General features: G+C 33.8%; 4 protein-coding genes across 9 annotated transcripts; all 4 read left to right on the forward strand.

Annotated features, from left to right (window-relative positions):
* Positions 1-3,412: 3,412 nt before the first annotated feature.
* ARO2 (armadillo repeat only 2) lies at positions 3,413-5,876 on the forward strand. Its single transcript, XM_022052484.2, has one exon. It carries the CDS (start codon positions 3,658-3,660, stop codon positions 5,671-5,673), a length of 2,016 nt encoding a protein of 671 aa, XP_021908176.1. The 5' UTR covers positions 3,413-3,657; the 3' UTR covers positions 5,674-5,876.
* Positions 5,877-8,602: 2,726 nt separating this feature from the next.
* FNR1 (ferredoxin-NADP[+]-oxidoreductase 1) lies at positions 8,603-12,388 on the forward strand. The gene is made up of 9 exons (XM_022052467.2): positions 8,603-8,943; positions 9,046-9,277; positions 9,799-9,932; positions 10,027-10,105; positions 10,219-10,310; positions 10,402-10,479; positions 11,102-11,164; positions 11,288-11,522; positions 12,080-12,388. Exons 1-9 carry the CDS (start codon positions 8,839-8,841, stop codon positions 12,145-12,147), a joined length of 1,086 nt encoding a protein of 361 aa, XP_021908159.2. The 5' UTR covers positions 8,603-8,838; the 3' UTR covers positions 12,148-12,388.
* A 2,040-nt stretch (positions 12,389-14,428) lies between these two features.
* Positions 14,429-15,611, forward strand: CSDP1 (cold shock domain protein 1). The gene has a single exon (XM_022052334.2). It carries the CDS (start codon positions 14,608-14,610, stop codon positions 15,322-15,324), a length of 717 nt encoding a protein of 238 aa, XP_021908026.1. The 5' UTR covers positions 14,429-14,607; the 3' UTR covers positions 15,325-15,611.
* A 1,360-nt stretch (positions 15,612-16,971) lies between these two features.
* Positions 16,972-21,110, forward strand: LOC110822265 (Pathogenesis-related thaumatin superfamily protein). 6 transcript variants are annotated; one of them, XM_088217440.1, is made up of 4 exons: positions 16,972-18,081; positions 18,164-18,613; positions 19,360-20,050; positions 20,724-21,110. In XM_088217440.1, the coding sequence occupies exons 2-4, from the start codon at positions 18,601-18,603 to the stop codon at positions 20,887-20,889; spliced, it is 870 nt and encodes a 289-aa protein (XP_088073566.1). In that variant the 5' UTR covers positions 16,972-18,081; positions 18,164-18,600; the 3' UTR covers positions 20,890-21,110. The 6 variants fall into 6 exon arrangements, with proteins under 6 accessions (XP_088073566.1, XP_088073567.1, XP_088073568.1 ...); XM_088217441.1 differs by having other exon boundaries at positions 16,972-17,062; positions 17,188-18,613; XM_088217442.1 differs by having other exon boundaries at positions 16,972-17,062; positions 17,192-18,613.
* Positions 21,111-27,132: the final 6,022 nt, after the last annotated feature.

The following is a 27,132-nucleotide window of genomic DNA, read 5'->3' on the forward strand; positions in this document are numbered from 1 at the left end:
TCTATATATATTATTGTGGGTCATACTTGGGATGCCGCATATCTCATGTGAAAGATGCATATTAATCACACCTATATATACATCAAAGGCGTATATCTCCCAGCATTAATTTGTTTTGAACGTTTCCCCCAGATAAAGATTGCTTGAAAGTTAGTTTTATCAAAGGGAGCTTCGAGGAAAGTAGTACGCTAAACATACTTACAAAAATACGCACACAAAGTCGACATTACAGTGCTACATCATATCAACTCAGTTGGATTCAGTACACACACATACATATATCTCTATCACGTAGCTCATGTGTATCTATACATGTATATGTATACATACACACATATATATAATCAAATCAAGAAATTAAAGAAACAGTAGTATAAGACGTGTAGTCGATATGTGATGCGTAACAAAAAACTCTCACTTGTTCAGCTAGGATTTTGTGGTGAAGTGGGTTATACATAAGGCATATATACATATATATATATATATATATATCTGTGTGTGTGTGCGGTTTGGCTGATTACGATATATGAGTTAACAGGGTATAACGACGAACCATCCTTCATTTCGTTTGAACTCAGAAAGAGCTCCTTGGTTGCATTATAAGGGTAACTGCCCTTACCATTTTTTTTTTCTTTTTAGCTGCAAAATCTTGGACGCATTCGTTTTATGGATGGCATGTAAATCGGTTACATGCATGTATCATAATGATAAGTTATTATCATCAATTAGTCACCGTATATATATATATATATATATATATATCATCTATTGGTGTGCATGCACCTTATATTCGTGGTAAATATATATAAATGTGGATATATATCTGTTAAGTACTTTTTCATGCTCTTTATATGATACGTACTCTTATAAATCCGTAGAGAATCAATAATAATAATAATAAAAGGAAAATCAAGAATCTTATATATATGGGGAACCCTAACCCTAGTTTCTAAAAATTAAAACTCCAAACTTACAGTAACATAAATTAGTTGATATATATACTAATTATAAAATAACATAAATAATTTTGAAATAAGTACATATACGAGAACATGATCTAATTCAAACTTATAACTTATAAACGTATTAATAATTAAATCAAATAATAATTAATTAATTCCAAAATATTAAAAACAAAGAAAACAATAACTATATATATATATATATATAAAAATTTAACATTATACTATACAATTTAGATTTTTTTCGGCACTTAAAGATCCATCATCTTCAAAATTTTGATATATCATATCAGTGAATTTTTTAGCACGAAATGTGAATAAAACTCAAACTCGGATTGTCAACTCTCTCATATGTTATGAAATATGAGAGAGTAGATGTTATTGGTAATATTATTGAGATTGAATTAAATGTAAATTTATTAAAATTTTAGATTATAAATTTCCTAAGTGGAAATTAAATGTTGAGAAAGGTTGTACATTTCGGCCCATTCAAGGTAGGGGCCCAAGCACCCTACTGTTGGATGCTTATCTCTTTCTTTTAAATAAGGCCTATATGTATAATATATATATATCTACATACACATATATGTTTTCAATGATACTGAGAGGAAGCACACACACACACATATATATATATATATATTATGATTTTAACCTAACATATGTACTTTCACCGAACAAGAACAGAAGCTTCAACCTCAATTTTAGTGAAATTGAAAAAGTATCACATGACTCCAAATGAAGGGTGAATTATACGTATATAAATATAAATATATATATATATATGTATATCTACATGTGGTTGATTGAGATTTGAATTCCATATTAGTAAATGTGGGAATACTAATATATATATATATGTATATAAAAGTAAATGTGTCATCGAATCCATGATATTCCTATGTGCATAATCTACGAAGAGGATTTTCTGAAAATCTCTACATGCAACCCACTAATTAATATTAATATGATTATTTTGTTAGTGCCAAGTATATGAGTTTTAATTATTGAGCAGTACCAATATTTTTTAATTACAATATAATTATATGATAATTAATTTTTTTAATTAAAATAATTATAATACGTTAAAAATGTGATCTGTTTCTTTTTTTTTTTAATTATCAAAAAAATATATATATATATATATATTAAAAAAAAAACAGGCTCTTAGCCAAAAACTAACAAAAAAGAAACTGATTATATTTCTATTTTAAGTATTTATGGACTCCATTACATATATATACACACACACACGTAAGGACATGCAATCATGATTTTCTTCACATAAATCCAAAAGAGGGTTGCAGCCCGGTGGATATATGCTTATAACTGTCAATTGAGGATAAATTTTGTATGCCATTACTTAAATTAATTTATATATATATATATATAATTGATTGTTAGAATATCTAAATACATAATTACTATAGTATTAAATTTTAATTTTATTAAATTAAATATTATGAATTAATTATCGTTAATCTATAATATATTAATTAAATAATAAAAAAAATTTATAAAATATTTCAAATAATGCATAGTAATGTTACCATTTTTTAATATATATTTTTTTATTCAATAAAAGAGAAGAAGGAAAAAAAAAAAAGCCTGTTGCATGAATGGCATTATTGGGCTGCCAAAAATGTGAAATGCCAACTACTTTTTAGTCTTTATTTATTTTTTATTTAATAAAATATAATTAGTTTATAAAGTTGGCAGCTTGGACATTCAGATGTGTGGATGAGTAGCTGGGCCTGGCTGGGCTGGTCGTATCTTTTCCAAGCCATCGTTAATTTATGCATGTATATAAAATATTAAATTTCAATTTTTTTTAAAAAAAAAAAAAAATCATGTAATGTGTGTGTGTATATGTATGTATACACACACACACACACCACTCCACCAATGCTCGGTTGATTATCCATTTGAGCAGTAGATAATATTACTGTAAAACTATGGAACTTCAAATATATATGTATATATATATGGATGTATATAATCTCGTTTCTGACACTATGTTTTTCTCCAAAATTTTCCCCAAAATATATAGGAAGATGGCGGTGAATGTAAGTAGGTGTAAATCTTAATGCAGACATCAGTGGACTCAGACTCCTCTGTGGCATGTGTAGGACCCACTTCCTGCTTATTATTAATTATCTAATTAAATACGCTTTAATTTCCATTTAATTGCATCTTTTTTTTTGGTTTTAAATTTAATTAATCCTTATTTATTTTCAACTTTCAATTAGCCTTCCTGGGTTAAAGTGCTGATTTTGAATTATTAAGAAAATTTCATGATTATTTACCTTAAATTTTGCTTGTAATGAAATGTTGACCGTGGACCAGCAAATTACTGTGTTTGGTCAAATTTCAGTCAAAGTTTAGTAACAGTATCCTCTTACTATTCAATTTTGATGTCTGGTTGGTTCAAGCAAAGGCCCTAGACCCAGTAATCCCCAGGAGGCAAATGGGCGGGCATATGCGAGAAGAATTGCCTGGTTATAAATGCCAATAAACCGTGTTTGACCTTGTAAATCCCGTCCGCCATGAAAACCTCTCCTACTCCTTAACAAATACCTCGCCTAAAAATCAACTACCAATCTCTTTCTTGATTCGCCTTTGTTTCCTGATCTGGGTTTCTGATCTGAGTTGTCTGTCGGAGAAGCTCCGGTGTTTTGGTCCGCTGTGGTCTGACATGGCGGACAAAGTTAAACAAATCTTGGCCAAGCCGATCCAATTAGCCGACCAAGTGACGAAAGCGGCGGATGAGGCTACCGGTTCGTACAAACAGGACTGCGCCGAGCTCAAGGCCAAGACGGAGAAGCTTGCGGCGCTGTTGCGGCAAGCGGCGCGGGCGAGCTCTGAGCTGTACGAGCGGCCCACGCGGCGGATCGTTGAGGAAACGGAGCAGGTGCTGGAGAAAGCCCTGTCCATGGTCCAGAAATGTCGAGCTAATGGCCTCATGAAGCGCGTCTTTACCATCATACCCTCCGCGTCTTTCCGTAAACTCTTCTCTCAGTTGGAGAACTCAATCGGCGACGTGTCGTGGCTGCTGCGTGTCTCCGCGCCGGCTGAAGATCGCGGTGACGAGTATCTGGGTCTGCCCCCAATCGCCGCCAACGAACCGATCCTCTGCCTCATATGGGAGCATATCGCAATTCTCTATACCGGGTCCCTCGAGGATCGATCCGATGCGGCCGCCTCGCTCGTCTCGCTGGCGAGGGACAACGATCGGTACGGCACGCTGATCATAGAGGAAGGCGGCGTGGGGCCGCTGCTGAAACTGGTGAAGGAAGGAAAGCCAGATGGCCAAGAGAATGCGGCCAGGGCAATCGGGCTTCTGGGTCGCGACCCGGAAAGCGTGGAGCACATGATCCATGCCGGTGTCTGCTCCGTTTTCGCCAAGGTCCTCAAAGAAGGTCCGATGAAAGTTCAGGCCGTGGTGGCCTGGGCTGTGTCAGAGCTCGCCGCCCACCATCCGACATGCCAAGATCTCTTTGCGCAGCACAATATCATTCGCTTGCTCGTTAGTCACTTGGCATTCGAGACAGTGCAGGAGCACAGCAAGTACGCCATAGCCAGCAACAAGGCTACCTCCATTCACGCCGTTGTAGTAGCCAACAACAACAACAAGAACAAGAACAATCCTAACGCCAACACCAACAATCTGATCAATTTGATTGACGACGACGATAAGCAGACTCAAGTCCAGATTCCTCATCCCATGAATCATCAAACTCCTAATCAGATGCACAATGTGGTTACTACTACCATGGCCATGAAGGCTGCTGGGTCCAAGCCGCCACTTTCCGACGATGCTACGAACCAGGCTAGTCATGATAGCAAGAGCAATTTCAGTAACCAGAATGGCGTGAAGAACGTCAACTATCTCCACCATCAACAACATTCATCGTCTCTTTCTGGCGCCAACACTAAAGGCAGAGAACTCGAAGACCCTGCCACCAAGGCCAACATGAAGGCAATGGCAGCGAGAGCGCTCTGGCAACTCGCTAAAGAAAACGCACCCATTTGCCGCAGCATCACCGAATCCAGAGCTTTACTCTGCTTTGCGGTTTTGCTGGAGAAAGGGACCGAACAAGTTCAATTCAATTCCGCCATGGCATTGATGGAGATCACAGCAGTAGCGGAGAAAGATACTGAGTTGAGAAGGTCTGCGTTCAAGCCTAATTCACCCGCGTGCAAAGCTGTGGTGGATCAGCTCCTGAGAATCATCGAAAAAGCCGATTCGGACTTGTTAATTCCCTGCATAAAAGCTATTGGGAATCTAGCAAGAACATTCAGAGCAACAGAGACTAGAATGATCACTCCATTGGTGAAACTTCTCGACGAGAGAGAGGCGCATGTTTCCAGAGAAGCTGCAATTGCACTCACAAAATTTGCTTGCACGGACAACTACCTGCACCTCGACCACTCAAAGGCAATCATAAGCGCCGGCGGCGCAAAGCATTTGATCCAGCTTGTCTACTTCGGGGAACAAATCGTGCTGGTCTCGGCTCTGGTTCTCCTTTCCTACATTGCCCTTCATGTGCCAGACAGCGAAGAGCTGGCGCAGGCCGAGGTGCTGACTGTTCTCGAATGGGCATCAAAGCAATCTCACATGACTCAGGAAGAGACAGTGGACACGTTGCTTCAAGAGGCCAAAAGCCGGCTGGAGCTTTATCAGTCCAGAGGCTCAAGAGGATTCCATTGACTGTTGCGGTTCCTGAGAAAAAAAAAAAAAAAAAATTGTTATATTTTTTCTTTTTGCATCTTGGGTTGTGTAAAACAACTTCTTGGATCTTGTTTTTGTTCCCCAATTCATCAAAATTCTAATTGAGTGTACATACAAGTAGACATCTTGTGTAAATTACATTTTCACGAAAAATCTGAAATCCTCTTTAACGAGTTTCTTCAGAGTTTGCTGCCTTTCACCGATTCTTCGCTTTTCCTTGCTGGTTGTTGTCAATGTCAAATTAATTCGTAGGCCCGAACCCAAGAATCAAGAACCAAAAATGCAAAAACTCAATTCGTATGATTTATTGATCTTCAATGACCGAATTGAATGCCGTCGCGTCATGATTCTCTTGTTCTTCTGTGCTGAAATTTTCCTTTTTTCCGGCAACGGGAATCAAAATGGGTCCATAAATTTCATATTTTGCTTGAAAGATGGCGGTTTTGTGTATTATTGGTAGTTTGGTTCGTTGAGTTGAAAAGGGTCTTAGCTTATATGGTATACAAATAATAATAACATAACAACTGTTATATATGTATAGTACCCAAAAGTGTATTTCATTCGATATAGTTTTTGTATATTAAGACTTTTCCCCCAATTGATTTTATGATGAGGTGGGAATAAGAGTTGTCAACTTCATATACAATAAAATTATGAAAATACGAAGCTCACATATTTACCACATTAAATCTATTTGAATTTAATAATAATTAATTTATTGGCCAAGCTTTATGTTGACCTCCGATAGTTGCTGGTTTGTTTAGGAGCAAATGGGCAAAGCAAAGGAGAAATAGTCAGCCTGGTGACTTTGGACGCATTCAAAATAATTTATTTATTAAAATATGATTCTTTATTTATATAATAACTGAATTTGTAATTTTTTTTTTTTTGGTTATGATTCATTAAAAAAAAAAAAATTGATAATTAATGAAATTTACCAGATTATTTATGAATTTATGAGTAATAAAAAAAATAAATATGTTTTTAATCATTTAATTCTTTTAATTATATATATATACAAATAAATTTAGGAGAAACACTAGGGTGTATAGAAGGGGCCCACATTCCTTTCATTATCCAGCAATCAATCATGAATCTAATGCGCACCAAAACAAATGGAGTTGTTACTATCCTTTTCTTTTATTTAGAAATTATAATTTTTAATACAGTTGTAAAATATATTTTTTTATTTTAAAAATATAATAAGTTCGTAATTATTAAATTAAATAATATAAATAAATAAAAAATTTATCAAAGAATATAAAAAGTATTTTCTATTTCATAATTGTGTTGATGTTTCATTTTTTCTTCCACAACTTTGAAATTATTGTGAATAATTTCAGTACATGAATATACCATTCATTAATAATTACATACACCACACAGTTATATATACACATACTCTAATTCATTCACTTTTGCAATTTCATTAATCATTCGTGCTTTTGACCAAACAAATTATGAATTTTTTTATGATTCTTTTTATTTTAGAGATTGATTATCGGAACGGTCGACGCGTAACTAAAAGTATGTATGAATTTAATGATTTAATCCGCCCTTTTGCTTGCTCCATCACGTCCGCATTGTATTTATAATTAATAAAATTTTAATTTTGTACAAACAAAAATCATTATGAATATTCACGAATGTACATTTGTGATGTTATACGCGAAAGGTATGTATATGTGTATAGATATAAAGTAAAGTGAATTTTGAAGAGACGAAATCAAATGCGGGGATTGAGAGTAAATGGCATCCTCCAGTTGTAATGGTACGGAAACTGAAAGCATCAGGCCGGGGTGGGGGGACCTTTTTACGTTGATTTTTAAGTCTCCTTTTCCGGCGGTCATGGACACGCGCCGCCGTGATTGTCTCCGTCAAATCCATTTCAAATATTAAAAGAAAAAATTTATACCATCTTTAAAATGTATTTTCATTTCAGATTACTAAATTAATTTTTAAACTGTATCGTTTTTTACAGTTTAATTTTTATATTTTTGTATTACAATTTGATATAATTTAATTTTTTTTGTTTTTCTAATTACAATTTTTATTTGTATTTATGCCGTTTATGAGTTAAATAGGTTTGCCTCGACTTCCCTGTCCAAATATTATATATATACTTTATTTAGACATTTTATATATAGAATATTAGGTTGAATTTGCATTACTTTTTATAAGTGAATCCGAATTTGATCCATTTCTATTAAGTGAGACGAAAAAAAACTTAATCGTCTCAGTTTGATTCGGATTTAGTTTAAACTCATAATATACTCAACGGATCAAAATAAATTTGATGGATTTAACGAAAATTAAATAATAATAAAAATATTATGATCTAAATTATATAAATATTAAATTTTATGAATTAATTTGATAATTTGTTCATATTATTATAATAAGGCTGGATTTTACAGTTATATTAATATATTTTAGTTGTAGATATTTGCTGTATTTTTCTTTGTGTTAATATGGCCTTTGGCAAATGTTTTATGTTAAAAAATTAAAATAAGTATTAAAATCATTCAAGTATAGATTTATGGTTTTTTGATTTTTTGGTTACTTGTATTATTTAGATATAAAAAATTAATATGTACAAAAATTTTAAAAATATAAATTTGACTGAAAAATAAAAATATATAAAAATTAATAAATTATTATTTAATTGAATGATTGATACATTATATTATATATATATATATATATAAAATCGTATATTCAAGTTGGATCAAGTTTTGGAAGGTACAACCTTTTCAAACTTTTTTTTTTTAATTATATTATAATTAATTTATATACTCTAAATTAATAAATATATAAATATACTCAAAATAAAATATCACGAGTTCGCAGTGGCTAATGTCGTTTATTACCGTTAGTTTGAATGAGGTGAAGAAGAAGAAAATATCAAAGTGAGATTTAAGTGGCCAGAGAGTCAGGTCATAAAGGGAGAGGAGGTTTTAGAGTCATACATTTTGTGTAAAAACTTATCCTCATATAAGCCACTGCAATTGCCTTTACATTCTCCTCCACCCACCCCACTTCACATAATCCTCAAAAATCCAATCAAATTTCGTGCCTTCATCTCAATTCCCATCTCCCATTTTGATCAATTTCTCTTCTTCTTCTTCTTTTTCAAACCCAGCCATGGCTGCTGCAGTAACTGCTGCAGTATCTCTTCCTTCTTCCAAATCCTCATCTCTCCCCTCCAGAACCTTCATCATCTCTCCTGAAAGAATCACCTTCAAGAAGGTAAAACACTCTACAACAAATTCTCATTCTGGATATAATGCGTAATGTTTTGTTGTGTTTATCTTTTTTTGGTTTATATACACATATATGTATGTATATCAGGTTGCTCTTCAGCACAGAGATGGAGGAGTGAGAGTGTCAGCGCCCATTAGAGCTCAGGTTACAACTGAGGCGCCGGCTAAGGTTGTGAAAGAGTCCAAGAAGCAGGACGAAGGAGTGGTGACTAACAAGTACAAACCTAAGGAACCCTATGTTGGGAGGTGCCTTCTGAATACCAAGATCACTGGTGATGATGCTCCTGGAGAAACTTGGCACATGGTCTTCAGCACTGAAGGTTTAATATATGGATGAAACTCTCAATGGTTTCTCTTTCTTTCAAATTATTCACATGTCCACTCACTCCATGTTTATGACATAAATCCTGAGAGAATGTAATTTCGTCTCTGAACTGATAATTATGTGGAGTAAGTATAAGATTACAACTTAGTAGATTATTGATTGAGCCAATTACTAGTAGCTTTGACCATATATATGCTAAATTATTTAACAAGAACAAGAAAAGTGTTTCGATTCTATTTTGAATTCAAGATAGTGATATTTTTAATTCCTAACTAGTTAAGTAACCTTAGGAATTAGAAATCCATGATTCATGATGAAATTAAAGGTATTCATATATGTATGTATACAGGTACATATATGATATAATTCTAGATGTATTACAAGAGTATTTTCACTGCAAAGTAAAGTGTTGGAATTGAACAAATTGAACTGGTAGGAGTTTGATGATTTCTGTTGATTAGATCATGATAAGGGTGTTGGTTAAGTTGAACTGATTAGATTTGTTGGGTTGATTAGGAGAGGTTCCCTACAGAGAAGGGCAGTCCATTGGGGTGATTGCAGATGGTGTTGACAAGAACGGGAAGCCTCACAAACTGAGGTTGTATTCAATTGCCAGCAGTGCTCTTGGTGATTTTGGAGATTCCAAGACTGTAAGCTCAAAATGTTGCAAATATATTTTCTTTTATTTATGAATTCTGTATTGAGCTTACATAATAATTTGCATATTCTCCTATCTATTTGCAGGTTTCTCTGTGTGTGAAACGACTTGTTTACACAAATGAGCAAGGAGAAATCGTCAAAGGAGTTTGCTCAAATTTCTTGTGTAAGGATGAAGCAAATTAGGGATAAACTTCTAAGAATGTTTGACAAGGAACAGTTCTTCATTAAGGCAGACCTGATTAGTGATTAAAATGGCTTTTGGTTTCTCCTTTTCAGGTGACTTGAAACCTGGGGCTGAAGTAAAGATTACAGGACCTGTTGGGAAAGAAATGCTTATGCCAAAAGATCCCAATGCCACAATCATTATGGTTTTACACGATTAAACATTTTTTTTTTCGAGGATCATGCAGTACTTATCTATTGCTTTTTCTCACCCAGTTTTTTTTCTTCTGAATGCAGCTTGCGACAGGAACTGGTATTGCCCCTTTCCGGTCATTTTTGTGGAAAATGTTCTTTGAGAAGCATGAAGATTACAAGGTATAAGAAAGATGAAGCCTGGTTTTTTTTTTTTTTTTTCTTTTTTTCCCTTTTGGTTCCTAACTGACCATTAAGGAATTATCAATATATCATACACTATCATTTACGAAAGATAATTGACAAGCATTGAGAGTTGTCCTCTACCTAATGCAAAGACATTGATTACTTTCTCGCTTGCGACATGAATATAGATGAGTATGCTGATGACTTATGTAAAGACTTAGGTTATGTTTGGTTCAATTGCCTTTCAAATTGAGAGTTGAATTCATATTGTCAAGGAATTCAAAGTATAAGCAATAGTAAAATAAAATAAATTGTATTCTATAATTATGAGAATTAGTATTTTAGTAATTGATTGAAAATTCAACAAGAATTGAACCAAACACATTGCTGTGTCTTCTTTCAAACATTGTCTGAAAATGGTGCTTATAAATCAAGACTCCTGCCTATTTTCTACTTGTCAAGTAATTGGTTTCTCATTAATGTATGAAAGTCTCAGCATAATTGGTCAGGTAAATTTACTATATTTCGAGTGCCTTATTTCTTTTTCTTTTTCTTTTCCTGCCATAAGCAATCTATTATTAGATGATTACTGATTTAGCTTTTGACATTATGATTTTAGTTCAATGGTTTGGGATGGCTGTTCTTGGGTGTCCCAACAAGCAGTTCTCTGCTTTACAAGGAGGTAAACTAGACAAAAAAAAACTTTCCTTACTAGCAGGATGCTTTAGTTTCAATTTCCTACTGTCTTTTAGCATTAAACAGTTGCTCAATCTGCTGAGACTTACGCTGAGCTTCCTCGAGTCAGGAATTTGAGAAGATGAAGGAGAAGTATCCTGACAACTTCAGGCTTGACTTCGCTGTGAGCAGAGAGCAAACTAACGAAAAGGGAGAAAAGATGTATATTCAAACCAGGATGGCTCAGTATGCAGAAGAGCTATGGGAGTTACTCAAGAAGGATAGCACCTATGTTTACATGTGTGGATTGAAGGGGATGGAGAAGGGAATTGATGACATAATGGTCTCTTTGGCTGCTAAAGACGGTAAGTGTATAGTAAACCATACATTAATAAGAGAGTATAAACTGTTCCAGAAGCACAGATATGTTAGCAGACCCCATGTATATGATTGGTGCATTTCAAATTTTCGTAGTAATCCACTTATATTTATTGGGTTTTGCAAATTCGTCTATGCCCCTGCAGTATCTAGCTCTTTTGCCACATAAGTTAACCCGAGCAGAAGATTTACAAAAACAAAAAGAACCATTAGGAATTATACATATATTTCAATAAGTATACACAGTTGATAAGTTACATAAAGGAAATGATTTTCTTTATGAATTCTTTAGTATCACTAGTTATAGACCTTGTTTGATCAAACTAACAAGGATTTAGTCTCAGTACAAGAAAGTGATTTGAGAGTACACTAATCTTACAAGAAAAAAGAACTATACAACCAAAGCTCGCTTACTTCATTTCTTTCTCAGTGTGGACTTTCCGGTGTAGGATGCGTAGTAACTTTATGAAAAAATGTTAACTAACAATTTACATGTAGAAATTAGGTAATATTGCCTGTAATGGGTGTTTGCTTTAATTTTCAGGCATTAATTGGATTGATTACAAAAAGCAGTTGAAGAAAGCTGAGCAATGGAATGTGGAAGTGTATTAAAGAACTCTGGATTTCTTGTACAAACCCCTCTTTTTCTTTTTTTGATTTCTCATTTTTCCATTTGGAGGAGTTAAATTACTCTGTAATGATTTTCACTGCATGGTGTAGATAGGTAAGCCCCCCCCCCCCCCCCTGTAATTTTTCTTTATACATTTTTCTCTTTATTAATTGGAGCTAATTAATTAGCCTTCCTTGCAAGTTTATTTAACTGATAATGGGAAGCCACCAACTCCATAGCAAACCCTATTTTTCTCAGAATTCTTTATTTTTATTGTTTTCATAGATATAACTGAGTGATTGTTTGGTCATTTAAATATATGTGTGTGTGTGTATAAATAAACCCGAAATTAATGCATGTTAATTCTTTATTTTTTAAATAATAGTTATTTATTTAAAATTTTAAATATAAGAATTATTTTTAAAGATATTAAAATAAAATTAATGTAATGAAATAGATAATAACTAAATTATTTATTTGATATAAAAATCTTTAATTTATTTTACATGTTTTTCATAAAAAAAATTAAGGATTATAATTTTTTTTATGGGAAAACTTTAGTTATTATTTTATTATAAAGAAATTTCTTTTGGGAAAATGTTGACTATTTTTGTAATAGTTGACAAGTTTGATTGATTATATCAGAAATATATATTTATACTGGTGAAATTAAAAAAAAAAATGAAGTAAAATTTTTTAATAAGAAAAACAATTAATTTACACCGAATATATCCTTTTTTTTATATATATAAAAACAAAATATAATTGTCGAAAATATAAAATAAATGAGTTCAGCCAACCAAGCCCAATTTTTTTGGGCCGATATATCGGACTCGGGTAGGCCCAATACCCAGGGAGTAATGCGGCAGAAAGATATTAGGCGGTGAGTGGTTGAGGGTATAAGATTGCTTACGATAGACTCAACATCATGGGATCATTCAATGATGCCAAAAAATTGCGGGGAGGAAGGAGTTCTTTACTTTTTAAAATATGCTAAAATAATGATTTAGTTTATGTAAATAATTATATTAATACTTATATTTTTCTTAAAAAAATTTATTTAATTTTTTTTATTAATAGAAATTAGTGATCTAAACTTTATAGATCAATTATAAAATTTTTTTATACGTGATATCTTTTGATAAATTATTAATTTATATAAAATGTCACGTGATATTTAATATAATAATTGAATTTTATTAGTTTCAACTAATTTAAATTATTTTAAATTAAAAAAAACTATATAGATTCAATGAATAATAAAAATGATAAAGTTTTCTGGTTAATTTTTTTGTTTAATTATTAAAAAAGTTCTAAAAAAGTAAGAAGTACAAAGTAGTTGATAGACATCTTGGTACCCATGAATCTGATGCGGTTTATAACTTTTGTTTAAATTATTATTTCAGTTGAATCGGCATAATTAATTATTTTTTTATATTTGAGAATTTATTCTCCTTCAATTTCATAATAAAATTCGTATTAACTTGGACTTGATTATGTTTGCATTAATATTTTTAGATTTTATTTTATTCTATGAGAAATTGAAGAAAATGAAATAACCTTTCATTGATTCAAGAATGTGAAATCATGCTTTTTTGCCGTCCATTTTTTTTTTTTACGCTCGAGCGACTTTAAACACGTGTCTCTATACTTTTTACTTTTATTAATTTATCTTTGTACTTGTTACTCCTATTCATTTATTTATACACTTGTTATTTCTATTCATTTAAATTTAAAGAGATAGAAGAATAAGAGAAAAATGAAATAAACTTCAATTGAGGTAAGCATGTTAAGTTATCATCTTCTATTGCTTCTTTTTTTTTCCTTTATTTTTGAGTAAGTTTAGATACGTATTTCTGTACTCGTTGTTTCTGTTCGTCTAAGTTGAGATAGAGAGAAGAAAGAAAAAAAAAAAAAAGGGAGGCAACGAGTGAGAGAAAGAAAAAAAAGAAGCATTAGAGATGATTTTGAGAATTTAAGATATATTTCTTTTAAAATTTTGATCCATATGAACATATTCAAATTATTATAATTTATCTGTCATATTAAATTTGATGTGACATATAATATGCATTAATAATCTATAAGAAGATGTTATGTGTAAAATAATTTATGCGTAATATATAAAGTTAATTGTGTTAACTTCTGTTAACTGAATAATAAATCATAATTTTTTTAAAATATAAAAATTAATTAGAGAAAAAATTATAACATAAATCAATTTAAACAAAAATAATTAGGAAAAGTAAAAATCATTATTTTAGTTTTTAAAATAGTTTGGAACCGAAAAGACGAAACAATTTAAAGGGGGGGAACTGAAAGAGTGAAGCCTACAAAAGGTCGCGGCTAGGGTTCGTCTTCGATTAGATCTCTTTCTCCTCTATATTTCGGACATTTGACAGATCCTGTAATCATATAAAATCTCTGGAGAGGAGAATACAGTTTCAGTTGATTTTGATTCAATGGCTCAGGGGGGAAGATCTACCGGGAAGGTGAACTGGTTCAGCGACTCGAAGGGGTTCGGGTTTATCACGCCCGACGATGGAGGTGAGGAGTTGTTCGTGCATCAATCGTCCATTAGATCGGATGGTTACCGTAGCCTTACGGAGGGAGAGTCCGTCGAGTACACCGTTTCCCAGGGAAACAGCGGGAAGACCCAGGCGGTTGATGTGACTGCGCCTGGTGGATCTGCTATCAACAAGAAAGACAACAGCTTCCGAAGTGGATGGAGAGGCCTCGATAGGCGCAACGGCGGTGGTAGCAGCGGGGGGTGTTATAACTGCGGGGACACGGGGCACATGGCTAGGGATTGTACTAACAGTGGTAACAGTAACTATAACAGCAGCAATAACATCCGTGGAGGCGGTGGTGGTGAAGGCTGTTATGTCTGCGGCGAAATGGGGCATTTCGCGAGGGAATGCAGGCGGGGCAGTGGAGGAGGTGGTGGAGGTGTTGGTGGTCCGTGCTATAACTGTCAGCAATACGGGCACTTGGCGAGGGATTGTCATAATAGAAGAGTTGCGGGTGGGGGAAACAATGGCGGTGCGTGCTTCGAGTGTGGGAAGTATGGGCACATGGCAAGGGACTGTGATGTTAGAGGAAGCGGTGGAGGCGGTGGTTGCTATAACTGTGGGGAGAAGGGGCATCTCGCAAGGGAGTGTCCTAATGATGGTGCTTGATGAAGTAAAGGGAAAAAAGAGTAATAGTACATATTCCTCTTTTTCGGCTTAAGTTTTCTTTCTATGGGGATATATTATCATGGATTTTTGAGGGTTATACATGGTTTCTTTTTTTGAGATCGGAGTGGCATTCTGTTCGGGGAGGAATTATATCCTGTTTCTGATACATACAGATTTAGGCGATGTCTTTTTCTTAATCAAGTTCTTCATTTCTCTTGTTAAGGATGAACATGGGATTGATTTCTAATTCATTTTTGGTCTTCTAAGTGATAGTTAATTCATTAGCATATTGTGAACTTGTTAGTTGATAGTTTCATGTTCCAAGTTATGCGAGAATATAGGACAGGCCTTTCTGGATCGTTGATGCTCTATCTGTTTGGTTTGGGACTTGAATCAATTGTGTTCTGATCGGTTTTGCTCCACTTACTAGCCTTTTCTGAAGTATCAATCAGATGGTGTGCTGCTTGACTTTGTGATTGTGAAACAAATCTGAGCTCGATTAAGAAAACTGGCTGTGAACAATGTGAAATCAATTAGCTCTTGAATCTATATTGATAACAAACATATGATTCTTTAAATTGTCTTTATTTTTTGAGAGAACAGTTTTGATTGTTGGATAAGCATCTTAATCTATTAAAATGAGTATTGTTAGTCGTAATTGGCTTATGTTGTCTTGTCAGTTTGTGTTATTAACTTGTCTTTGGTGAGTAGAGTACAGTAGAATAGTATTTTTCTTCAAATGTGCCAGCCAAACTTCTGAATTTTTTTGGGTTCATTGAATGCTTTAATCTCAAATCAGAGAAGCTTTTGGATAGTAGTTCTTCACAGCCAAATGTGCACAGGGGTTTCTACCTTCAAGCAATGATTTTTGTTTGTTGTGGGAATAAATGTTACTGACTTCTCAAAAAAAAAAAAAGGTAGCAAAGCAAGTCGGGGGTGAGAATTTTTTTGTATCTAGCCAACATAATTATTTTATTTTGTTTATAGCTTTATGAACTAAATGGTTAATTTAGTTCAACCTAGCTGGTTTTGGTGAAATTAAGTTTTTAATTGTTATCCGGTACTTCCGGCTTAGAGTTAAGAAGTTTCATTCAATCTACTACCAGTCTTGTGGAACAGCATTAACTGCTTTAACTTTATTGGATTCGTACCCTTTCTTGAGATTGAAATGGTCATAGATGATAAAATATTGGTTGAGAGAATTTTAGCGGATAGTAATCTGAGTTTAGGTGCTTATTATTGGAGGCTCTGAGACATGGTTGCTGAATTCTGATTAATTTTCACACGGTGAAAATGTTGTGCTTCTTTTTTTTTTTTGTGGTCATGTGAGGATGATGGTTTCCAATGTTGGTGGACAAGGAGGTAAGTCGATGGAGGGTGGATGCTAATGTTTGTTGTTAGAAATAATGTGTCTAGTCTGCTGTTTGTGAAATTTGGTTGTGATCTATATGAAGCGGCAGCAGCTGTTAAAAGGAATTGGGTGTGTTTTGAAGGACATTACCTTAGCATACTTTTCTTTCTTCAGCCTGCAATTGCTGTCATTCTTATTTTTGAGAAGTGTATTCTAAAAACTGGTTATGTGAATGTAAGCTAGATCTTACATATATATCTGAAGAACTGAAATGGGGTTCCCATCTTATAACAGGGATATTAAAACAGGACAACACACCTTTGGCAAATCTGTGCAAAGAGGTTGATTGATGATCTCTGCATGTTTTGCTACAAGGGATAATTGGAGGTAAGATTAAAAGCTTTTTTGCCGACTAAGATACTTCTAATAGGATAACATAATATGATACACTTGAAAGTAGATTAGACATGAGAGTTGAGTCTGAAATAGAAGGGAACTCCTGATTTTGTCAGCCAGATGACTGAATACTCTCTGAAGGTATAGATTGGATATCAGGCGAGGTAAAAGCTTTTTCTCCAACTAAGATGCTTTCCAGTAGGATGGTATAATGTTATGCACTTGAATGTAAATTCGACCTGAAACTGAATAGAGGGGAATTCCTGATTTCTAAGCCAGATGACTCAATGCATTTCGAAGGTGTAGAGGCAATTGAACATTCTTGTGCCACTCTATCTTCCTATCAAAATAGTAATGTTGCAAAGAAGTTGTGCTTGGTATAATCCTTCTCAAATTAGAGAGGAGGATCATCTTCTTCGAAGATTTTGGTAGTGGGGTTCACCTGTTTGATGCATATATCTTAGAGCAAAGTATAGTTTCCACCATTGTGTTTTCCCCATATTTTGATTCATTCCCGTGTTTCTTTAATGATAGTTCAGTTGCACATTGTACTTATTTTTTTCTTTGTTAACTCAGTTTATATAGAATCTTCAGTTTCTTGGATAATATTTGCATGACAATAAAAAATCAAACCACACAAAACTAATTTTTTTTAAAAAAATATGAGATTAGTTTTCTAAAAAGGTCATACTAGTAGGATGTAATTGTAATTTTATTCTAAAATTTAAGAAGTCAGATTAGGAGGCTCTTGCCCAGTTTTATGATCAGATTGCAGAGATAAGTGGAAAGTGATGTGTAGAACAGAGTTTCGTTTTGATTTTTCTTTTGCAACATCTACATCGTGTTTACTTATTGGATCCTGGATTTCTGATTCAAGTTTGAAGTTTGGATAAATTGTCCAAAATTGAAAAATTCAGAGCTGAAGGAGGCTGTTGACCAGTTTCATATCAGAGATTGCGGAGATAAACGGAAAGTGATGCATAGAACAACTCTGAGATGGTTGCTTATTGGTATAGTTTTTGCACTATCTGCCCAGACTGTTTCCTTATTGGATTCTGGATTTCTGATTTGAGTTTGAACTATTCAACATAGGGTGAAAACAGAAAAGTCATCTGGTGTACTTTTTCGACTCATGCAAGGGACACAGAATGATATATGATATGAATGATGAGGGGGTTCATCTTGTGAACTGGTTAGAGTAGCCCCTGCTGGATTTCGGCCACAAAATATGAATATATAATAAATCACTTGATCCAAGCCGATCCGATAAACTGATATAGAATATATTACTAATTTTAGTTACAACTTGCATAATTAACCGTGTAGCAACTTGAGCAGGTGTAGTAGATATTGACCGTGTAAATCTATGAAAGACAGTGGTTGATGGGTATATGCTTGGACATCAGGGGCTGTCCCTATCTGAGCGTGCGAGTCTGACGTCCATAGTCGTACCAAGACAGGTTTCTTTGTCCAGAACAATCAAACTCACATGAGACACGCACCCTTCCATCTTTCCAAGGGCCTGCATCATGCCCTCATTAAGTTTAGTTCTGTCTCTTGGTCTCTGTTTTCTTTTTTAATTATTTTCCATATTACATAAAAGAATATATCTTAAAACACTTAAAATCATTGGGAAAGAAATTTAGTTGCACCTTACAATTTGTAAGGTCAGATTTTGTTTTTAGGATACTATACTATGTATGCTGTTTAGGAGATTTTATTTTGGGAATAGCATCTGTGGTATTTAGGAAAATTGGGTTTATTACTCGAGATATATATATATATATATATATATATATAATAGAAGGGTTTTGTATTACTTTATTAAAAATTATTTTTAAGAAAAGGTTACTAAATACAATTGGACAAAGTAGCCGACTTTGAACTGTGACGGTTTAAGGCATGGTATCACATGGGATGCCCAATGCGGATCCCTTAGACTTTTAACCTTATGTTTTTGTCCCTACTTTCCATGTTTCCATAATAGAGGGCGCACATGCCTGCCCATTACCCTAGCCAATCTATAAATAGACTTCCCCTCTTTTCTTTTTCTTTTCTTACAAGACCAAGAACCCACCAAAATCCCAACTGTAGTGGAGGACGACGCAAGTCTCTTGAACTCCTCCTTACAATTCAATGGCGGTTTCCATTGCTGCTCGACTAACCATTATTCTTATTCTTCTTTCTCTTCAAGGTATGCATATATATTGGTTCGAACTCCAGCAGCTTTCTTTTTTTTCTCTGTTTTCACATGGGTTTTTAATGTTGTTCCTCTTGATTTGTTTCAGGTGCTTATTCAACAACATTCACAATATTGAACAAGTGCAGATACCCTGTTTGGCCAGGCTTGCTCTCAGGTGCTGGAACTCCGCCGCTATCAACCACAGGGTTTGTTCTTCAACCAGGAGAGTCTTCTTCTCTCCTTATACCACCTTCTTGGTCAGGACGGATATGGGGCCGAACCTTCTGTACCCAAGATGCAACCGGCAAATTCTCTTGCCTATCCGGTGACTGTGGCTCCTCGACTATTGAGTGCTCTGGTAGCGGTGCTGTACCTCCTGCCACCCTAGCAGAGTTCACACTCAACGGCGCTGGTGGGTTGGATTTCTTTGATGTCAGTCTTGTTGATGGCTATAACCTTCCCATGATGGTTGCCCCGCAGGGCGGCAACGGAGGAGGGAACTGCAGTGCAACAGGGTGTCTCGTGGAGTTGAACAGTGCGTGTCCGACGGAGCTCAAGGTTGTGGATGATGGTGAAAATGTAGCGTGTAAAAGCGCATGCAACGCGTTTGGGAATCCTGAATATTGTTGCAGTGGGGCTTATGCCACACCGGCTACGTGCAAACCCACCTCCTATTCTGAGTTTTTCAAAAATGCATGTCCTCGAGCTTACAGCTACGCTTATGATGACAGCACCAGTACCTTCACTTGTGCAGGTGCTGATTATCTCATCACCTTCTGTCCTGCCCCTTCCACCAGGTAATTTTATTTGGTTGTTCTTTTTTAAACAAAAGAAACAAATACATATAGTCCATACAGGAACGCATATAGTTATAAATTTTTTTTTAATAGTTCCTTTTGGTCCTAGATTAAACTATTAGGATGTTCTTGATTCAATTTACGTGCATCAGTGTTAATCATGTTTGGTTAAAAATGTTTCTTTCCTAGTTTTATATGTCAAATTGGGTCTTTTATATTATAAAATTCCGTTTGATGGAATTTTTTATTTCAAGAATTGAAATTAAAAAATAATTTGAAGTTTCTATTATTATTATTTCATTCTTAAGTGGGAAACATGGTAATTAAATAAAGATGATGAAACAAGAAGGGGAACTGATAAAATCTGACATAGGTCGGTGTTGGAACCCACATGGCGTAGCGTTGTGTATGGCTTGCACGCTGGTTATATGTCTAGGAAACTTGTTCTTGGTCATTGTGTTGACATTTCTGATAAGGAGCCGGCACCGGCCAACGTAAATAAATCTTGCAATAATTTGTAATTATAATTAATTATATGTTATTATTTTTATATTAGAGAAGTGTCAGAGTTCTAATCTCTATTTTTATACAAATACACAAGTACTAACCGACATAAGAGTTAGTTGTTTATAGTCAAGTACTGATCACTAATTTTTTTTTTTAACGAATGCAGCCTCAAGTCAAGCTCGAACAAAGATCAGCCAAAGGCCGTCTCTGTCGATTCCTCCACCGGCTTTCGTGGTGTTTCGCCATCCTATCTTCTCCTCGCTTTCGCCATTTTAGCAACAACTCGAACATTTTGGCAAGCTCTTTTGACAATGCCAAACTGCCGGCAATAGTTTTTTAACGATGCCAAAATACCGGCAGTAGTTTTTAGGTAGTTTTCTCCTAGGGTTTTTAGGGTTTAGAGGACGAACCAGTAGCCAAGATTGATTGATGATTCTTTCTCCTCCCTAGCTCTTCTTTAACGTCTACAAGAAAGTTGGAAAATTATTAGTATTGTTATTGTTACGATTCTTTGTTAAATTTTTTTTAATGAAGATTCGAATTGAAGATACCATGGATGATTATCATAAAGGTGAAGAATACAAAGACGAATACATCAGCAGTCACTTTTTCTGATTCAGAGTGGGGACAAGATGACAGATTGCTGCCCTAATGGAGCTCCTTCGTTCTTTAGCTATATATATACATATATATATATATTAAGTATTTGAAAAACAAAAAAAAAAAAAAAGAAAAGAAAACAAAAGCAATATTGTAAGGTAGTGGGGAGACGATTACCCAGTTGGATTTATGTAAATTCTTGCAACCACCGCCTCATTTTCATCATCACCATCATCATCATATCATTCTGCAGCCAACCAGATGCTAGTTCATACTCGGAACTTGTCTTTTCTTGTTCTGCACTAGGTTTTTATATTGTTAAATCTTCCTTTTGTTCTTGTTTTTCTTTTCAATTAATAGTAGTTCTTGATGATTGGGTGTTGGAACTTTCTCAATTTAGATAAACCCAGATGGATCATTAAGATAATTGATTCAAATTTGGTAATTAACTTGTGGAGTATGATGAATTAGGTCTTTCATCCCAACTGTAATTTGGACTGATGCCTTCAAACTTAATTTAACCGTACGGAGGATGGTGCATGCTGCTGCGGTCATCGTTATCAATTAGGATGGTAGTCTGAAGCAGTACTTCTTTAATTTTGTAAAAATAAAATATATTACGTTGTAATAAAAAAATTATTTTGTGGGATCGGAATATATTTTTACCCAGTATAAATAAAATATAATTTTATTTTTTATTTTTAAATCAACTAATCATTTTTATTAGAAAATTATATTTCACTACAATCACGGTTTATATTTCAAGAAATGCACACATGTTCATTACCACAATCACATCCTACACGTAGTATACCAATGACATACACACATATATATATATATATATATTAGTTTTGGTATTGACATGAAAATAGTAATCTTTTCTTTAGTCCAAGAAAGACAGAAAATAACCAGTCAAGAAAAAGGGAAATTAATTTGGAGTGAGGAACTCTCTCCCATATTTTTGATCATATGCATATACGTGCGTGTGTGTGTATATATATATATATATATATATATGTATGTATGTATATAAAGACGTGTTGTCTTTCTCATGAGTGATGAAACGAGATCGTTTATGCTGTCAACTTCAGGTACACGCATGAATGCGTTGTCACGTTGAACTTATTTAGTATATTTTAACTCACCCTTTAACTTCTTTGCCTTTCCATATGGATTTCGTCAAGCAACTTGACCCTTTTATAATGGCAGCTGCGAGCTCCTCCATTTTTCTTCCTTTATATGTATACACACACACATATATCTATATACACACACACACACATATATATATACACACACACATATCTACATTTTCACCAGGATTACTACATTCACGGAGGCTATTAACTTAAGATTGTCAAAAGCAGCCCACAAAAATTCTAGTCAATTAGGACCTGTGTTATCTTCTTATTGGTACCCGCAGTGTGATAATCAAACCCTCTTTAACTTAGCCGCCGAATTTGTCTTTTTTTTTCTTTTTCTTTAATAAACATATTTTCAATCTTGAAATTAATGAGTTATTAACTGTTGGATGATGGATAATTTTTTTTTTTTTTTAATGAAACATTTTGAATTGGAGTGAAGCTATATCTTTTTATATTTATTTATTAATATGTACGTATCACCTTTATAATTTTTTACTAAAAAATAACAAATTAGACCGAAATATATTAAAGAGGGTGAGCATTATAATTAGTATATATGTATCAAATAGGGTGACTGTTTATTTATATTTTATTATATATTATGCTGTATAGTATATCTAAAGATTTAAATTGATAAATAAAATAATGATATATTATTTACGTTTTAAAATTTACTAATATTATTCATATAAAACTCTATTGTAATTTGTTTATCCCAAGTTATAAAACATTAATTAACTGAATAATAATTTGTCCTCTTGTCAACTTTCGACTAGTTGGTTCTCCTCGTGGTAATCAAATTAGGAAAGTAATTTAGATTGCTGGGTTTGACAGTTTTTGGGGATCACTGAGGATTTGTAGTCCAAAAATGTTGTAAATAATTAAAGTTATGAATATATAAAAAGTCATACGCATATGGACTACTCCACTTTCAGCAAACCCATGTCATCTTGATAAGGCAGAAATTTAAAAGCTAATATATATATATATACACACACACACACACAGCACACGCACACACACATGCTAGCTAGCAGTAGCTCTACCAATATGCATGAAATTAATAGTATTACGTGTGAAAATGATCTTCTTTGATTTGAAATGTTGATTCAATTACTTGTAATCCTCATGCATGTTTTACAGAACAATATGCATGCAAATGCTCTCCTTTTGGACATATACATATATATATATATATTGAAAAACAACGAGAAAGGTTTAAGAAAACAAAAGGATTCGTGGAAGAACTTTTTGGGGGGAGGGGAGGAGAAAAGAAAAATAAAGGATTTACTATGAGAATTAGTGGGAATGACGCGAAACTTTAGGGAAAGAAGGATGAATTGCAGAGAAGGAAAATGGGAAAAAGAAGGGAAAAAAAAAAAAGAAGCAAATAAAATAAAAATCTTATCCATACATGAACTTTACACGGCATGAACATGGAGGATGTTGATGGAAGTCCGTCTTTCGTTGAAAAGCAAAGACAGAAACTACTTCTTTTATTTTGATATGCGAGCGGGATTTCCTTGATAAGTTTTATCTACATATCACATACATACACACACACACACACACATATATATACATATATACACACACACACACACACACACACTTAAATATAAGAGTATAAATAACATATATTTATATATAAAAGTGTGGAGGTGCTATTTTACGACTTTCAACATTTTATGTACTTAAAATAAAAAATTAATTGATTGATTAACAAGATTAGTATATGTATTCTCATAATTATGATTCCTTTTTTGCCAAATTTTGTGGAATGTTTATATCCCACACAATATATACACACACACACACACACACACACACACACACACACACACACACACACACACTCACACATACATATTTGATTAAAAAAGATTAAATCAACTTTTTTTACCATATTAATAAATTAAATAATATAAATTATTTATTATTAACTTATAATTCATTAAGTGATAAGGTGTATTAATAAAGTTGAAACTCCTTAGCGAATATATATATACACACACACACACACACACTAAAAACATTTATATAATTCTTATTCTATGACCAAGTAATATACCCACACACACACACATATATATACACACGAAACTATTACTTTTTGTTAGTTGAAGGACACCCACTCCCACTTGCAAATATAATTATATGTCATATAAATCGGATTGGTGCCATGAAATTACTACTAATGATGATGATTATCGTCAAATCACATTGATTAACTCATCATCACTTAATTATCGGGTGGCCAGGATTTACCATGATCAATAATCATGGCATCCAGATGCTCAGGACATATTTTACATATTCTTTTTCCTAAAAAATTAATATTTGTTGGTATGTATCAAAATCTTCAAATGCTAATGTTTAGGAAATGATAAATTTAGGGTTCATCAGAAGTGATTTTAGTACAAAAATATTCGGTGTTTAATAAAAATAATTGTAAAAATAGTATATTATTACTATGTTTTTTTTATGAAATTAATTTTTAAAGTTTCGTATTTTATATATTTAGTTGTAATAATATTTTTTAAAATAATATTTAGCATTCTTTTTAAGAAAAAAAAAACCAGCTGGCCGGCACTTTCTCAGTGTTAATATTTGAGCAATGGTAATAACTATTAAGAATTAGGAATTAAAAAGAAAAGGATTTTTTTTTAAAAAAAAAAAAAAAGAAAAACCAAGATTGATGAGTGAAAGCCATTTTGTATATTAATCTTCGTACCGACGAAATAGAGAAAAAGTTAAAAAGAAGATATTGTCAAAATAAACATACACACATCCACATGCATGTCATATACAATATATATATATTTATTTATTCTTACATATAGATATAGATATATATATATATGTATGTATATATATGATATACCCAATTGATCAATTCATAAAAGTTATAACTACAAATGAATTTTAAATGGGGAAGGAAAGTGGCTAGTGCATTGGTGTTTTTCTTATTGAATAAAAAAGGTGATAATTAGAAGAATCAATGGCTAATGAAACCTACCAACAACACCAATTGAAATAATCAATAGCTATTGAAACCAACCAATAATATTATTCTATTTTAATAGTTTGGTACCCTTTTTTATTTTATTTGAATGTCATCAATTTTAATTTTATTTGAAATTTTAGAGTTTGTAATTGAGCGAATATTTTACGAGTAGACGATGACCAGTTTATAATATTTGATTTAAAAAAATCGAATACTTATTTCACTAATATATTAGTAAAGTTATAGTAACTAAATTAGAATAAGTATCAACGAGTTTATTATATTTTTTTTATAATTAATTTTTTATAACGATCCCGGAAATCCAACTGTAACGACCCCCCCAAGCTTTAGTGGCAGGACGTGGGAAGATCTGTTAGCATTACGGCAGGGATCATGGGGACCGGCCCTACTACCGCCTCAACAACACATGTTACATATGTAGTAGTATCCAACATTATGCGAGAGAGTGCCCAAGGAACCAGAATCAGGGCAAACCTCTTATCCAGGGTAGGACTTACAATCTCACCCAGTAGGATGCTGAAGCCAACCTGGACGTAGTACAAAGTATGTACACTATCTGTAACTATATTGCTCATGTTTTGATTGACACTGGTACATCACATTCATTTGTTTTACTTGTTTTTGCATCCAAATTTAATGTATTACGTGATAAATAAATAAAGATGCATCCAGTAATGCAATCATATCTTAGATCACAAAATCAAACAGTGGTCAAGTAAGATAATAATACATGCATTTAAACTATAAAATAGACAAACCAGAAACCATCATACTTTTAGATTGTAAAATCAATCAACAGAAATAAACAGAGAACAATGTCAGATTCGGGCTCCATTAGCAATCCGAAATTAATTATGCACATATATTTAATTTGTACAAAGTACCGTATTATTATTTATTGAAACTTCAATTCCATGATAGAAAATAGGGTGAAAGGTCCTTACTTGATTTGATGCCGAAAAGCTAAACGGTTTACTACGCATACGAGCGGTCCCTGGGTTCCCTAAATTTTTCTTTGGGAACTGAAACGCGCTTACGGTACCTACAAATGTCCCAAATAACCTAAAAATTAGTCACTGGGCCTACTTAGCCAATTTTAAAAATCTAGAATAGCGGCTCTGCCGTGCTTCGACAACAGTGTCGCGACTTGCGGCGGTCATCCGCCTCGGGTTGGCTGTTTTCGGTCGTTTTCAGCCGAATTTAGCCAAATTTGCATAAGTTCTTATGAGAAAACACACTTAGAGGCATCGGTTAGCCGAAAAAACGTAGAAAATCGAAACTCACTGGTGGTGGGGCTCTCCGGTGCAGCAGCTCATTCGGCTCATGTTGCGGTTGTGTGTTTTACTCCGGTCAATCTGTAGAGAAAGAAACGGTGATCACAACGGTGGAAAAATTACGTGAAACGAGAATCGAGAATGGCCTCATCGGAGGCGATTTGTGAAATTTCTCACGGTGGCATTTTTCGGCCAATTGGCCGGTTCTTTCACTCCGATTTGGTAATGGGTGGGTTTAAAATTGAATTTCGTGTAAGAAATTTTTTTTTTACCTCTTTTGGCGGTCGGAAAAGGTTCCGGTGTGGTGGCGGGTGGCGGCGGTTGGCTCCACGGTGGCTGGGTTGTCTTTTTCGGCGAGGAGTTCTGGCGGCTAGGGTTAGGTTTTGGGTGCGGATGAGGTTATTTATACCTATATGCTTTGGATCTGGGCCGTCCATGGTTTTTAATATGGACCGTTCGATCGTAATTAAATAAGAAATAAATGTGGCTCGTTCATCGCGATTCATCTGGGCCATCCGTGCGCGA

Source organism: Carica papaya, chromosome 4, assembly GCF_054855325.1.
Source record: "Carica papaya isolate Zhongbai chromosome 4, ASM5485532v1, whole genome shotgun sequence".
Classification (NCBI taxonomy): Eukaryota; Viridiplantae; Streptophyta; class Magnoliopsida; order Brassicales; family Caricaceae; genus Carica; species Carica papaya.